Raw genomic sequence first — 16,802 nt, 5'->3', positions numbered from 1 at the left:
TGCCAATGAGCATTAGCCAGTAATGGTTCCAAATGTATTGCCTACAGAGATAATGACATAATTAATCAGAATGATTATTTTATTTCTGTACTATTTCTACACTTCAGCATTGTAGAAGAAAATATTTTAAATATTGACCTGATGAGAAATATTATTAGTTCCACAGAGGGGAAAAATCAGTTTGCGTTTGTATTCTTATCATATGGTGTCTTTTGCATTTCTTCATCTAATTGCTCATTAACTTTTCTCATACAAATTACCACACATTTCATGACATAAATTCCCTGGCACAGGCTTCAATGCAAATATTCTTAATATAGGCACTTTCTTCAAACATCTCTACCAGTTTACAGGCAACTATGATGGAGTGTCTAACATACCCTGGGAAAGTAGAACAAGAAACAGGATTGTTGCAAAAGTGGTATCACAGCCCAGGGAAGGGGAGAAGCAGGAGAAAGAGATTCCAAGTAACTTCAAGCTAATTATTCTAGGTTTAAACTACCTGAGCAGGAAAACATAGAGATAGAGGTTCTCAAGGTTAATGTCAAGTCATGCAAGGCTGGTCAACTCCTGAAAGTAATTCTCCCACCTAACTTATATTTAGTGTAATTAGGAGGTTGCTCCGAATGTCTTTCTCATGCTTCCCTGGGCTGAAGTATCTCTTTTGCAGTGGACTTGTTCCCTCTTCTGCCTGATTTCCCAGGGTCTGTGAGACATTCCATGACCACAATCTTCAATACTGTATCCTCCTTTCAAACAATGTTTGCAGCTGGATTTTGGATCAGAGAAACCCCCGCATTGCCCAGCTTCACTTGCTATTAGCCTGTATGTCCTACTGAAATCTGGTAGAAGCTGAAAAGGTACTTGTTTGGAGCACTGCAGATGGAGTAGCCAAAATGCCACAAGAGCTGGTCCCTGAAAACCTGAAAATCATTAAAGAGATTATCTCTGTTACAGTTGCTAACACAATGCATAATTGAGAAAGATTCTGGAACAATTAGTTTTACAGCCCCAGAGAAGACAGAAGAATATGGAGATAGTTGTGGTAAATAATTATATACTGTATCTGCCACACAGAAAATACTATCAGTTTATCAAATGTAAGGCATATTCCTACAGAAAATGTAACTTGTGTCTTCTAACATATGGCCTGACTGTGTTTTGGTAATTAATTTTAAGTATGTTCAAGACCAATTGAAATATATATTATTAGCAGCCTTCTTATTTCTTATTGATCTATTGATCTAATATATTTGTATTCAGTACCACCACCAGATAGTAATCTGCTGAGGGCATTTGTTATATATGTACCTGTATCTCACCTTATTTTTGGATTATGTTGGTTTTTATGTTATTTATGAACTACACAGAGAAATGTGGAGTCAATCCCTACATTGAATTAAATACTTTTATCATTTATAATAAAATAATTATATGACCATTCTATGAAAAATTATTAGTCCCTTTTGGATTGTCTGAATTTTTTGTATCTTTGCCATTGAATGTTATAAGAGTTTCATCTGAGTCTCACTGATCTATAAAGAAAGTCTAGATTGTTAAACCAAAGTGTGATGTAGCAATGTGAAATGTGATCATNCTGCAGATTATTTAGATGTTGAGAGGGAAGGGTAGAGGTGTCATGATATGTAGGAAAGATCTTGGGAGAGGGACAAAAAGATGCTGCCTAGGAAACAGATAAGAGATACCATGGTCAGCAGCTGAACAGTAGGTGAGGTAAGAAGCTCAGAAAGGACCATTCCTAGTTTCTTGAACTGTAAAGGAGATGGCAGCTTGTCTGGTTGTTTTTCCTGTCTGGTCTACCCGGTGAGGCTGACAGGAGGTGACATATGATGGTTTTATACTATATTCTTGGAGTATTTTTGACAAGATACCCTCTTGGAAAGATCAGTTGTCTCAAATTATTTAAGACTACGTCTCTGACTATGGATTGATAAAGCCACAAAGCTTTAGAAATTGTTCTGTAGCATTTACCAGGCAATTAAGCATCAATGTTTTTTTTTAATGGAAGTTTTCAGAAATTTGAGTGAGACATAACATACGTCCAGATTCTATATGAGTAGCCACTATAAGTCAAACTTACTAGGCTGACATAGTTCAGAATTGTCCAAATAACTCCTGTTTAATTAAGTATTTGCATAATTGCCCCTCATTAACTTTTTTATTTTTAAATGATTGAACAAGGGATGATTGCTGTTTCACACTGGTATATCACATGTTGAATGATGCTGTGAAATAAATGCAACAAGCCAAAGTTTAGTATTTTTCCCCCAGATACCATTTTTTTTAATATGTGCATGTGAGCAATATGCTCTGATACTGTTCAATGACAAAATCTGCAAAAAACCAGAAAATCTTAAAGGGAAAACACCTTTTCAGAGCTCTAGATTTGTGTTTTCTTGCTTATGTCTTTTGTCAATCTCCCTTTATGACCTGAACATTATCAATGATTGTATATGTACATATATATACCTATGTGCACATGAAAGCAAATACATGTGGAAACACTATGACATTATCTGCTAAACAGTTTAGAATACAAAAATAGACAATGTTAAAAACCAGAAGGAAGAGGAAGAGAAAAAAAGACTTTTTTAAGGCACTTTTGGAAATCTTTAGCTATATAATAAGTTAAGTAAAATTTATAAGAAGTAAGCAAAGTATTTGCTTTAAACAAACTTTTTCTAAGTCATCCAAAGCTGATTGCATTTTTCCAATCTTTCTGTATATTGCTCCACGACGACAATAGTTAAATGCTGTAGCACATCCTGTATTTATCTCTTGGGTTATTCTCTCAATCTCACGCTCACACTGTGCAAGTTCTTCTTTTTTGCCATCAAATAGAAAAGGATTCACATAGTTTGGTAATTCTTTTTCTTTTGCAGCATCCTCTATTTTCTGTTCCAAAAGATGTTTGCCTAACATCTGTTTATCTTCAGTGGTTTTGATAATGGGAACAAACCGCTCCTCAAACCATTTATTCCACAATAGCCTGGTCCATAGATAATCAGAATCTTCAGATCTTTTACCCTGTTTTTTGGCAAATGTTTCAAAGTTTAACAAACAAGGGAGGCTAGGGCTTCTATAAAGTTGAATTGCTCGAGATACTTTAATAGAGTATTTATTATGCATCTTAAGCTTCTGGAAAGTCAGAGACACAGACCTAAAAAGGAGAAGCAAAATTATGATCAATGTGTAATTGAGGTAATGACAGAAGATTACTGAAATAAATTTGAAATGTTATAAACTGCAACATTTAATAGCTTGTTATTTATGAATTTATAACATCATTTTATATTACCTCAACTTTAAAACAGATTTACTGTAAGATGACACAGGACTACCCAGATTAAGTACATAATGTTAAAGTTATGGTAAGAAAATTTCTAGTAGAAATACAAGTAGAATTGTCCATTAATATGGAAGTATATAACTTTGTAATCATGTAGTATGGCATACACTCCATAAATAAATAACTGATTTCTGATGGAGATAATTCAATCTATTTTGCCAGTTCAAAGGGAAACTTGAAGTAGTATCTCCCTCAGTGAACTAGGAGGATGATTCTGTAAAATAAAAGTTTCATTTTACCCACACAAAGACAATCCCATATGGCCTGAGCAGCACTTTCATTTTTTGCACATCCATTTTCAGTCAAACTTCCCTCTCATAGCAGAAGGGACCTGAATGCATTTCCTATGCTTAGGGAACTTGTCTGCTGTATGTAATGCCAGTTCAAGTGAAGTGACAAATGCCCCTGAATCAGGCAATAATAGCGAGGACACCTAATGAGAAAGAAAGCATGAAAGAAACATCTTTTCTGGATCAATGGAAGAATTCTTTGAACCAGGGCATAACCAAAGCAAGAGCTATCTAGTATACATGTCCATAAATAGGCAAAGTCACATCATATGGGCCAGTAACAGAGAATATCATGGATTCTGACTGGTGCTACAGAAAAGATCTTATGTGCAAGCACCTGAAATTTACAGAATTGCAGCAGCCTTTAAGAATGTGCACCGCTGGTAGTATCTATCATTATACAGGCTGAATAAACTGAAAGGAAATAAGGAGAGACAGTCTTATTCAGAGCTCATGAGACTGTTGGAATAGAAGACTTGTACTATGTAGCCAGATCAGTCAGTGATGAAATAAGCTGTTAAAAGCCAGCCGGCTAGATAAAGCTGTGTGTGTGAAGGGAAATGATATCCTGGAGGAAAAGGAAAAACAATATGTACATTTAAAGAAAATTCCCAGAGATGTAGAGAGGCCAACATCTGTGCATGGATATAAAAAGAAGAAAAAGTATGAAGGTATAGTACAGATATATGTTATCCATTCTACGCATCTATAGTTATGAGCTAATCCCTTTCTGCAAGAGGGGAAGAATGGAAATGAATTCTGAAGAAATTTGAAATGAAAGTGGTTCAAAAAAATTTTTGGACAATAAAGACCCAAAAGGTCTGAGGGCATCATCTTAGGGATTGCACAATTCCTCAAAAAGAAGCTGGCAGTCTTCTGGAGGTGTGTTTTCAATCCCCTTTTTTCTTGAACGAAAGAAACCTATCGATATAACTCTTGAGATTTCTAGGACCTATAAAATGGCTTGGTGTGGGTTTAGCTAAGAATTTTACGTATAGTAACAATGAATAATTATTTACAGAAAGTAAAATCACTACATTATGGAAGAGTCCCACACCATAGAACTGGGCCCTGAGTGGCTTATATGGGGGACTATTAAGATCAAAGGTGCTACTTGGAGTTTTGAGATTAATGCCTAGATCTTTGCTGTGCTGAGTCTGTTGGTGGTACCAGTGCCTGGCTGGTGCCCCCAAGTATGCTTTTGGTATGCCTTCTGCTTGAAATACGGAGGGCAACGGAATCTTGGACAGGAGGAAGAAGAGATAAAAGTATAGTTATGCAGCTCACATTCATGCATTGCTTTATGACCCTTTAGAAACATTTTATTCCTGTTGTTGAATACAAAAGAAAGTCCTGAATCCTAGCCTTAGTCCAAGTATGAGTCAAGTACAGTATAATCCAGCAGGGCAATTCAGAGCAATGGACAACACCATGACTCTGTTTGCTAATATCAGTTGTATTAAGAACTATATTTAATACCTGTGCAAATCATGCTGCTTCTCATTGAAAAACAAACTGAACTGCTTATCTTTTGTCCTCTACCAAATGGGATAATAAGTCTCTTCCAAAAGATGCCAGTTAATGTGCGATTAATCATTAATGTAGTTACCAAAATTTAAGGGCTATTTAGCTAAAAGATTACAGTCTTTTTTGCAGATATTATTCACTCATCTCAATGTGGCTTTCCACAATTTAGACAAGCTTCAGATAATATACACTTAATCTCCTAACAAATACACAAAAGAATTAACACTTCACAGAATTAATTTCATTCTACAGTATGTTGAGAAGGCCTTTGACAAGTTCATATTAATTTTTTTAAACAGAATCCCCTATATTTTTTTCTTAGATGGATATCAATATACTATTCTTCAACTACTGCTGGACTTATTAAAAATCACATGATTTCTAAGTTAGTTGAATTGCGATGTAGTCCTTGACAAATTGCTTCAGCAAATGCAACCTGATGGAGAGGAAAGAATTTTGAGAAAAGGGACATGCCAGTCTAGAACTAATGTGAGATCTACTTCAAAGAAATGTTCTGCATGAGAGAAACAGTCCTAAGATAGTAAAAAAAAAACCCACCTGCTCTGAAGTTAATCTAAAGCAGCGGTATCAAACTTGCATCACGTGACGTGTCACAACATATCACGACTTTTTTGCCATTGCCGGCAATGGGGTGGGCATGGTTTCACTATGATGCATCTGGCCCGCGGGCCGGCAGTTTGATACCCCTGATCTAAAGCATGATATGTGGCAGATTGAATATGAGATGACCAAATATAAATTTATCGATCTTGAAATGGCCCAAAAGAAAATCATAGTTTTCTACTATTCCAATGATTAAAATGATTGTTTAATGAGAATCCGCCATGAATTTTCTCTGGCAAGATCAACTGTCAGACCTCAAGAGAAGCCAGTAATAATTGATAGTATAAATAAGAGGGTCCATCTATACCAAGACTTGCAGCAGCAGAGTTGGAGGTGACTAACATGAAGAGAAATCAGAAATTGCTTGAGCCAAAATTGGGAACACTTTTTCTTTTCCCCTAGTTGCAATCAAGTACTCAGGTATTTTGAAATCATACTGGGTTATTTTCCTCAGGGCTGACCATGGCACAAGCAGAGATCTGAATATCCTCTGCAAACAATGAAGAATCTGACTGATCACTCAGAGAAATGAGCAGCTGCCCGAAACATACTAAGGAGACCTGGAGGAATATGAGATGTCTACACGTAGTTTAGCATTTTCAAATGGTCGCTTGTAAAAAAGAATTATGACAAACCTAGCAATGCTTATAAGCAGGGCTTTTTTTCCTCATAGAACATCCAGAACGGAGTTCCGGCACCTTTTAGGCAAGCGGGTTGTATGACGTGTGTGAGTTCCGGCACTTTTTTTTTTTTTTTAGAAAAAAAGCACTGCTTATAAGTATTTAGAACCTTCACTGTGGCAAAATAAAGCAAGGTTTATACCAATAGGAAGAATATATTTGCTGTTGCAGTACTGGTGCTTATGAAATGAGGATTATTTGACCATAAAGCCAAAGGCTGGCTCTTTCTGCAACAGAAAGAATAGGTGTCTTTACAAATAGCTTTAAGAAAATGGTTTTTTTTCTGCTGATTTCACTGACAGCTTTGTTTTGACTACCACCCTTCACATTGGTTCCAAACCTTGTACATCAAGATTGACAAAGCTGAGGGTCTGGATCTTGGTAACTTTTGGGGGAACAAAAGGAGTTTGCAACTCCATAGCAATTAATACTACCTTGCTCCAGCCCAGAAATACTATCAGTAGTAATTATTTTCATATAGAGAGCCTTCATACATCTTTCCCAATCCAAACATCTTGTAACCAACAGATCTGTGATTTAAATCTGTTCTGTTCAACTGTCTAAATAAATACAGAATAAAATTGTTATTAAACATACAACCTTTTAAGAACCTTCGGAGGTTCATTTAATTTTTGAAATATACTATCCAAGACTTTGGGAGTGATACTTTTCCCCACTTTCTTCGATTTTCTTTTTTTCTTTGGGAAAATGATGTAGTTAATTCCAGCTTTTCGACATTTATCAGCAAGAGCAGTCTGATCTAGGAGACCTTCAGGAGGCTCTACTTCAAACAGATTTCCTTTTGGGAGTCTTAGTGTATTTCCCATAATTGTTTCAGAAACTTTCTCTGTATCTACCGGTGGTTTTGAAGGGCTAAAACAAATTTTAGAAAGGTTAGCAGTAGGACTTTGTCTACCCTTTTCTGGAGAAGTTTCAGCTTTAGGTTTTGTTAAAGGAACATGTTTGCTCATGATATCAAGCTCTTCCATAACAGTTTTGAAATTTGCAGAAATCTTTATAAGTGTTTTGTCTCTGTATGAGGACAATTCCGGTGCACTGTTTGGCCTTTTAACCAAATGTTCCTGCAAGAAAATAAGTTTTAATTTATGGGCATCATTTTGGAAAACATATTGATATGTAATGCAATTTAAATCAAGAAGTACCCTTTAACCAAAGTTCTATGTGAATATTACAGCTGGCCAAACTATTGGATCTGAGTATTGTGATAGTAGCATAGTTAGTATATCTAGTTGTAGTATACATTTGCCTTCACTGAAAACATCTGTGTCCAAACCAAAAGGCCTTAATGATCAACAAACACAACTCAATAAATATTGATAAAATAATGATGCTGTATGAGATGAAACATATGACAATATACAGAATAAAATTATAAAACATCTCCAACAATTTATTGCTATCAAATTTAGATTATGCTAGAGAAAATTCCTGGGAAAATTCACATTCCTGAACTACTTGAGAATTGTGGGAATTATAGTCTCATCCATTTGGTGGGTCTCATTTTTAAATGTTTCATCTACATAAATTTACTACAGAAATTCCTTGCAGGCTGAACTGGGTCAGGAATGAGTTATTTCTTAATGTTATACATTACAATTTTGAATTTCTAACTTTTGTGAAAATATATACTATACCACAGACCAAAAATTGTTCTGGTATGAATTCAGAATTGCTACAAATTACTTCCAAAGAATTTTTGTAAAGAAAATAACCATAAACTAAATAAGTTGGAAATGCTACTCATGTTCTGATAAGTATAATTGGATATGGAGTTTCAAAATATGCATCTCTTTTAATATTTTTATTTCAGATAGTCTGTTATTTTGGTAATAAGCTTCATAGAAAATTATTGTGCTATTATACATACTAATGTCACATGAACTGAATAAAACTTAGAAATCCAACATACATATTTGCTAGAGGAGTCACTCTTCTATAGTGGATTACTTACATGTGTAATATCTTCATCCTATAACACAAAATAGTTATAAAATAATATATAGAGAATAACTATAATTTTTAATAAAAAGCAATTCTGATTTTACACAGCCTAAATAAAAAAATTTACATGCTCATGAGATGTAATTACTAAGAGATTATTTAAAGGTAATAATTCAGAGAAATCTATTATCATAGTACAGAAAGGAAGGTAATAATGAACACCTTGAATTGCACCCAGAAGCAAACCAACAGCCAGTGCAGCTCTTGGAACAGTGGTGTAACATGGGCCACTCTAAGGGTCCCAAAGACTGTGCCTGCCAACTCTGCACCAGTTAAAGTTTCTGAATGCACAACCTGAAACTGTGCAAAGGTTCTCCTAGGCGCGAATGCCACCTACTGTTCAAGTTGTGCAGCAGGTCTGTCTGGGGTATACCACCCCATCTGGAACTAAGTATATCAAAGACTTGGGTCTTGAAACTACATGCATTCAAGAAAGTCCAGTTGCCTTTTGGAAAAAGCACCTTTGAGACAACCATGACCTGGCTGTTGAGAATCTCCCTTGACATTATGCAATCAAAGTCACTCAGATGCGATCCTGTCCAAAGCCATGGCTGTCCTTTGATTTCAGGTCATTCCCCTGGACCATGCAGGACTATGCAGCAAAACCCTTGGGATGTCTACCAGTTCCCTCTGGGACCCATTCAGTTCCTTCAATCACCAGGGGTGGATTGCTCAAATGGGTCCAGCCTCCCTGCAGAGGTGGTTGTTATAAGAGATTCTCATAGACCCCAGGGCATGATCTGACCATGACGGGAGATAATGTTAAATCCCCCATCAGATCATGTTGCCATTGCTCCTACAAGAAAATCATGTTGGATGTATGATCACTGTCCCAAGATGGGTCCATGATAATCTGGGATAGGCCATGCCCACCATGGTAGTCATGGACTCCTGGGCCATTTCCAAAGCTGAACCCAGGGATGGTAGGTTGAAGTCTCCCAAGTTAATAATCATTAGTACAAATACTATTGTACTGAAATAATATAATGTATAATGTAATTATGTACATTTTACAATATAATGCTTTACAAAAATAGAATCTATTAGTTGCTGACCAAACTAAGCAGAATAGATGAATTGAAAACTGGAAGACTAATGTAAAACTGCAAAAAGAATATAGCCTTTTAGAGAAAGGTAAATTTATATAATAGCAATACAAGCATGTAGCAGAGTGCTTTGACAGTGTGAATATTTATTCATAAAATATTCCTACTGACATTTGAATTTTATTTACATTTACATTTTATTTGGTTATTTAGTGCACGGTTCAATATATTTACCACATAGCCCAGGAAATACTATATGTGTTATCCATTGCTATGAATTTTTAAACTAAGGAATGACTAGAATCAGAATTACCCAGAGCAGTAGACTCTCACTGGCAGAAGAGGAAAAGAAAATCTGATTCAAAGGGACAAGGGACTTTCTAGGGAAGAACGGGGAATGCCCCTCGGCCTAAGGAACCTCCAGCCAAATATGGTTTGTAAACTCCCACTTCTAGAATATAGCTCCCCCCCCACCTTGCTTTCCCTCAGGATACTGCTATAAAAATATGGCTTAGAGCAGGGGTAGTCAACCTTGGCTCTTTTATGACTCGTGGACTTCAACTCCCAGAATTCCTGAGCCAGCTAAGCTGGCTCAGGAATTCTGGGAATTGAAGTCCACGAGTCATAAAAGAGCCAAGGTTGACTACCCCTGGCTTAGAGGCAGGTGTTTCTTAATTTCTCTTACATGGAGCATGTTTCTCTATGAAAGCACAAGCAGAAAACAATGTTCTATATAAAACATATCAAAACCAAGAAAAAGGTCAAAGAAACAATGGGTTCGCTAATGGAAGAACATGGCAAGGAAATGACAGGCAGCAGGGAGAAAGTAGAGCTGTTTTAATTCTTTCTTTGCATCTGTCTTCCCACAAAAAGAAAAAAATAGCCCAACCTACCAATGACCGAACTGTAAAAGACAGACTAGGAATTCAAATTAAAATAGGCAAGAAAATGGTAAGAGAACACCTGTCCACTCTAGATGAGTTCAAATCACCAGGACCTGATGGATTACATCCCATAGTTCTGAAGGAGCTGGCAGATCACAGTACCATTGAACTATATCTTTCAAAGATCCTGAAGTAGCAGGGAACTACCAGAGGACTGGAAAAGAGTTGATGTGGTTCCCATCTTCAAAAAAGGAAAAAGAACAGATCCAGGAAACTACAGACCAATCAGCTTGACATTAATACCTGGGGAGACCCTGGAAAAGATAATCAAACAACAGAACTCCGAATACCTAGAAGCAAGCAAAGTTATAACCAGAAGCCAATACGGGTTTGTCAAAAACAGATCATGTCAAACAAATCTTATTTCATTCCTCGACAAAGTAGCCAAGTTAGTGGAAGAGCAAAATGCTGAAGACATAATATACTTGGATTTCAGTAAGGCATTTGACAAAATAGACCACAACCTACTTCTTGGTAAGCTAGAAAAATGTAGGTTAGACAGCATTACACCAGATGGATTTGTAACTGACTGACAAACAGCACTCAATATGTAGTCCTTAATGGAACCAAATCTATATGGAGAGAGGTAAGCAAATGGGTGCTCCAAGGTTCTGATTTAGATGAGAGGATAGAAGGAGAACACATCTAATTTGCAGATGACACCAAGCTGGCAGGAATAGCCAACACTTCAGAATATAGGCTTAAGATTCAAAGGGATTTCAACAAACTTGAACACTGGGTCCTATCTAACAAAATGAAATTCAATGTAGAGAAAAGTAAAGTTTTGTGCCTAGATAAGAAAAACCAAGCGGACAGGTACAGATTAGGTGAAACTTTGCTCAATAGCAGTAACTGCGAGAGGGTTCTTGGAGATCTAGTGGACAATCACTTAAATATGAGCCAGCAAGGTGTTGCAGCTGCCAAAAAAAGCCAGTGCAATCCTAGGCTGTATTAAGAGGGATAGAATCAAGATCACATGAAGTATTTTATACTTTATAAGGTCTTGGTAAGACCACACCTGGAATACTGCATTCAGTTTTGGTCACCATATTATAAAAAAGATGTTGAGACTCTAGAAAGTGCAGAAAAGAACAACAAAGATGATTAGGGGGGTGAAGGTTAAAACATATGAAGAATGGTTGCAGGAATTGGGTTTATCTAATCTAGTGAAAAAAAGGACTAGGAGCGACATGATAGCAGCGTTCCAATATTTGAGAGGCTGCCACAAAGAAGAGGTCAATCTATTTTCCAATGCATCAGAAGAAAAGAAAATAAGCAATGGATGGAAAGTAATCAAGGAGAGAAGCAACCTGGAACTAAGGAGAAATTTCCAGACAGTGAGAACAATTAATCAGTGGAATGGCTTGCCTTCAGAAGTTGTGGGTGCTCCATCACTGGAGGCTTTTAAAAAGAGACTGGACAGTCATTTGTCTGAACTGGTATAGGGTCTCCTACTTGAACAGGGGGTTGGACTAGAAGACCTCCAAGGTCCCTTCCAGCTCTGTTATTCTGTTATTCTCTCCCTGTCTCTTTCTGCTTGGAGAAAGGTATTTTACACTGGAAACTCATTATCTAAGAGGAGAAGCTTCCCTCCCCTATAGATCTGCCTTCTGATACCATCAGAAATAGAGGTAAGAAATCATCCACCATCCAGTCTTGCCTGAATGGAATACTCAGAAGAAACGAAGACTTTTAAAACAAAGCATATGGCCGTGGAATCTGCTCTGAAACAACAATAAATAGAAGTTATACTACTACCCTTGATTGGGGAAAAATAAACTACCTCCTTCTGAATAATCTGTTAAGTGTAATTATTCTCTTGATTCGCTTTTATTCTGTGAGCATTATGTTTCAACTTTAAACATCATAGCCACATCAATATCATCTCATGATTGGGAATAGTATGTAAATTTCTGATAATTCTTATGTTGGTCAGGTTTTTCTTCTTTGAATATAACTACTAACTAATCATATCTTTTAACAAATCAACTTTCCAATATGTACAGTCACAGAAATGGAAATCATATTTAAGTATGATCACTCTTGTTCACAATGCTGCAAGTAATTTTTAGTATAGTTTTCTACTAAGAGTATATAATACAGATAAAATCATATCATGAAATATACTTCTAATTTTAAAATTATGATACCTTTGCAGCAAGTTCTGGAAAGGAACCACATCTTCCATTTGCACTAATATTCTACAATAAAAACAAAATTGATATTTTTACATTAATAAGATTTTTAAAAGCCTAGTATAGTTCTTACCTGAAAAATAGTTTTAGATTCTAATCCTGAATGCAATCTGTATGAATTTTATGATGAGCTTGGTTAATGACAATTATTTAAATCAGGAAAATTGGTGTTAATATTTATTATTCAAGTTAAAAAATGTTGATGGAAGAAAGCAAAGCATATACTTTTTCAGATGAGGTATTTCCACAATTGGTTGCCCAAAAGAACTCACTAGTCCACATCAACCTAACTATCCTTCAAGAAACAAATGCTGTAAAAGATAGGACAATTTAGCACTTTTTTTCCTTACTAATAGTATCCTCCCATAAAAGATGAGGTACACCCTTTTGGAATGAGTTTTTTTTTATATACTTGCACATCAAAAATAAATATATTAATAATCCAAGACTGAATATGGATAGCTTGATTTGTAGCAGATAAAAGTTGGATATTGTCCCATTATTAGATATTGTATTATACAAAGTAGTTTACATATGACAACACACAGGAAGAGTTTGAAATATGTGGTTGCATAGCATCCCTATTACACCAAACTAAATCTACTTGTACCCTCAGTTATAACAACAGTACAAGCTTGCTAATGACAACATCTTTGCTCATGGATGTTTGTGCCTTCAGATGAACATTTTGCGGTCCTCATGTGTCCAACAAGATGCGAACACACAAGAAGCTGCAAAGCCTATAGGTTGCCTGGTTTTACTCAGGAGTTGAGAGACAATCTCTCATCACTAGGGGGAGCTATGCAACAATATAGTACATTGTTAAAGAGCAGGCTGGAACCAACCAGCTCAGGCTGACCTAAAAAACATATTTGCAAAGCAAACCCTGAGGGAGTCTTGAGGCCATCAAGGGCAGCTGGCCAAGTCACCAGAACTGATCACAAAAGCTAAAGCAGAGACAAAAGGTCCTGAGGTAAAGCTTCCTCTTGTCTCCGACAGGTGCTTCTCTGTGCATTGCAGCAACCCATAGTTTAAAGGACTGATAACAGCTCTAGCTACAGTAACAGTAAGGCACATGCAGAAACAAGGCAATAGTATGAATTAAGTTATTCTTAATAACTTAATCTTTTGGCCCTCAAATTTTAGAAACATATAAATCCACTTAAAATAAGGTTATTCTTTCAGCATTTTAAACTCCCCTGAATAGTCAGTTGCCGCTGCTCTTAGAGGGTGGGATAGGATTTCCCTTCCCTCCACAGGGGGAAAAATACTTTGGGCAGCTTATACAGGTAGAAAAGAAAGTTAGGATTGAAGAGAGGTTGCTTTAGATGTGCCTAGTGGTAAGTTTAACTTCAGCTGTCTGCAGCCTAGTGACAGGCCATATTTCTATGGCTAATCTTTAATCCGCCGGTTTGGAGGGCTGCCCCGGATCAAGCGAAAGGGCTACTGCCCTCCCACGATCAAGCGGGGATCTCTTCCTTGCTTGTCGCCCCTACAGGGCAACTTTCGACCCTTTCCAGGGACCCCCAGCGGTGCAAAATCGAACGCGAAAGACGGAGCTCGCCTTCTAGCGGCCACGGCGGCTGCAATGGCAAACTGGAAGTCAGGACTAATATTTCTAACACCATTTTCTTGAGCACTGGTTCTCCTCAGAGCTGCATCCTAAGTCCACTGTTGTTCATTCTGTTGACACATGACTGTTGTACTAGGATTGCCACCAATCATATTGTGAAGTATGCAGATGATACAACAGTAGTGAGCCTTATTCAATGAGGGTGACAATGGGGTGACAATTATTCAATGACAATGAGGGTGCTTATTGCAAGGAAGTAGAGAGTTTGGTGAAATGGTGTAACAAAAACAGCCTTGTTTTAAACATAGGAAAAACTAAAGAGATCATTGTTGATTTCAGAAAAGGCAGACACAGCCACACACCTCTGTATATTAATGAATCACATGTGGAGGTGGTTAACAACATCAGGTTTCTGGGTGTGCAGCTAATGGGTAGGTTAGCTTGGAAGCTCAGTAGTGAAATACTGGTAATGGCACAGCAGCACCTGCATTTTCTGTGCCACATGAGGAAAGTACATCTTCTTTTCCCTGTCCTTATCACTTTCTATAGAGGGATGATCGAGAGCATCAGAGAGAAAGCTGGTGCAGAGAATGGTGAGGATGGCAGAAAAGATTATTGCTAGTTCACTTCCTTCTATCCAGGACATGGTCTATAAGAGATCCTTGAGCAAGGTCACCAGGATTATCTGGGACACTACACATCCACTTCATGACCTGTTTTCCTTGTTACCTTCTGGGAGAAGGCATCGTGGTATCCAAGGCAGAACATCCAGATTCAATCACAGTTTTGTTCCATATAGCATCAACAGTGTGAACTCTCAAGTTTCCTCTTTTGGCTATGTATTCATAATGGACAATGAATAATATTTATATGTATATACATGTATAGCATGGGCCAATGTGCTCACAGTAAAAAATAATAAAGGTTATCTTATCTATAACTACAATACATACAGAAAATAAATAGTCAACGTCATCTTCATCTTCTGCCTTTTCTTTCTCTTGAAGATCAATAGAAAAATCTTCATAAATTACCCCATGAACCAAATTGCTCTGAAAAAAAATTAAACAGAATGTGTTTTTCTATGATAATTACTACGTAGTGATTAACAGTAATATTAGACTCTATAAAATCTAAACGTACGTTCAAGAAAATAATTAAATTCCAATTTCAGCCATAATATACAAGGTTTCATTTTTGTTTAGGTGAGAGTGATGAGGGAAGGAAGGCTCAGTGGGTAACCCACCATTATATTTAGGGTAAGAAATCATACTTAAAAAGATTATTCATTTTGGCTTAATTTAATTGTGGTTACATTAGCATCCCACATTCCATGGATTAAACAAACCTTCAAGGTTTTCTTTTTTAAAAAAACTATAAAAAAAATCTAGAGCTACAGATGTTGGAACAATAAATATTGTAAGCAGTCTCAGTTTGGCTTCATACTTCACTATAAACAAGGAAACAGATAAATAAATAGAACTAGAAGATTAGGCTGTGTACTTCTCAAGGAGATGTCACCATTAATCTTTAAGTTATACAAATACTGAAAACCTAGAAAGTAAAATATTTATGAACATAGTTCTTATATAAAATATGTCAATGATTAGGGAAAGATACATATAATTATTAAAAGGAAATTTTGTAATAAATTCTGTATTATTGCAGAAAAATATATCATAGTTACTTGAATTAAAGTAAATCTTTAATTGTTCTGTATTTTACATATTAAATATAGATCCTGAAAAACCTCTCTCTGCATAACTGCTCATTTAGGAAAAAAAGAAACCTGGTGCTAAATTTCACGTGGTCTTCAAATATGTTCAGAAAGTTTACCTCATACTTGGAAAACAAGATTTCCTTCATAACAGACAGAGGAGCCGAAAATTTATGGGGAGCTGGAGTCCAAAACATTTTTAGAGATCCAGGCTGAAGTTTCATCTTCAAAAAATATTTTGAAAACAGATTTAGTGTGATATGTTATTAAGCATTTATTCTAAGCACATTGCTTAAATAAACAGCAGATTTATTGTGTGTTATACATATTTTGCTGTCCTCAAATAGTCCAAAGCGCTACTGCTTTGGGCATTAAAAAAAACCTTCCATCCAAAGTATCAATATCACCTTCCCACCAGGTAACTTTGACTGTGAGCTCAAGATTGTCTATCCCTTTCAGAGAGCATTTAGGAAAGTGCTGTATTTGATGTTTCAAATGTATGATTTAAGCTAAAGTAAACCCTTATATTTTTATAGTACAATAAAAGTCAATGGCTTTTTAAAAACTGCATGTTTCCCAATGTATCTGTTAAGTAGCTATAGCCATATATTGTTGTTTGCCACAAGATAGGGAAATAATTTTAGAGAATTTTATCAAAGACAGACCTCTTATTTTCAAATTAACTTAATCCCAGAATACTGACAGAAAAGAAAGAATATAGAAGTCTGTCTGGTGCTAGACCAGTGGTTCTCAACCTTTTTAATGCCGCGACCCCCAACCGGTCGTAAGTCGAGGACTAAACCGGTCGTAAGTC

At 36.4% G+C, this 16,802-nt stretch overlaps 1 protein-coding gene across 1 annotated transcript in view; it reads right to left on the bottom strand.

Annotated features, from left to right (window-relative positions):
* The window catches only part of TTC6 (tetratricopeptide repeat domain 6), a 101,584-nt gene that overhangs the window by 52,368 nt on the left and 32,414 nt on the right, over positions 1-16,802 (bottom strand). The window contains exons 9-19 of the mRNA XM_029286160.1: positions 16,108-16,212; positions 15,225-15,323; positions 12,654-12,704; positions 8,464-8,481; positions 7,089-7,573; positions 6,634-6,718; positions 6,249-6,371; positions 4,680-4,901; positions 3,679-3,803; positions 2,664-3,181; positions 741-923 (exon numbers count right to left, since the gene is read on the bottom strand). Coding sequence (XP_029141993.1) covers positions 741-923; positions 2,664-3,181; positions 3,679-3,803; positions 4,680-4,901; positions 6,249-6,371; positions 6,634-6,718; positions 7,089-7,573; positions 8,464-8,481; positions 12,654-12,704; positions 15,225-15,323; positions 16,108-16,212 — 2,014 coding nt within the window. The remainder of the gene's footprint in view (positions 1-740; positions 924-2,663; positions 3,182-3,678; positions 3,804-4,679; positions 4,902-6,248; positions 6,372-6,633; positions 6,719-7,088; positions 7,574-8,463; positions 8,482-12,653; positions 12,705-15,224; positions 15,324-16,107; positions 16,213-16,802) is intronic.

The sequence above is a fragment of the Protobothrops mucrosquamatus genome, unplaced genomic scaffold (assembly GCF_001527695.2).
Source record: "Protobothrops mucrosquamatus isolate PMUCROS unplaced genomic scaffold, P.Mucros_1.0 scaffold2999, whole genome shotgun sequence".
In the NCBI taxonomy this organism is placed as follows: Eukaryota; Metazoa; Chordata; class Lepidosauria; order Squamata; family Viperidae; genus Protobothrops; species Protobothrops mucrosquamatus.
The sequence above is the reverse complement of the archived record's forward strand: the minus strand, read 5'-3'. Positions and strand labels throughout refer to the sequence as shown.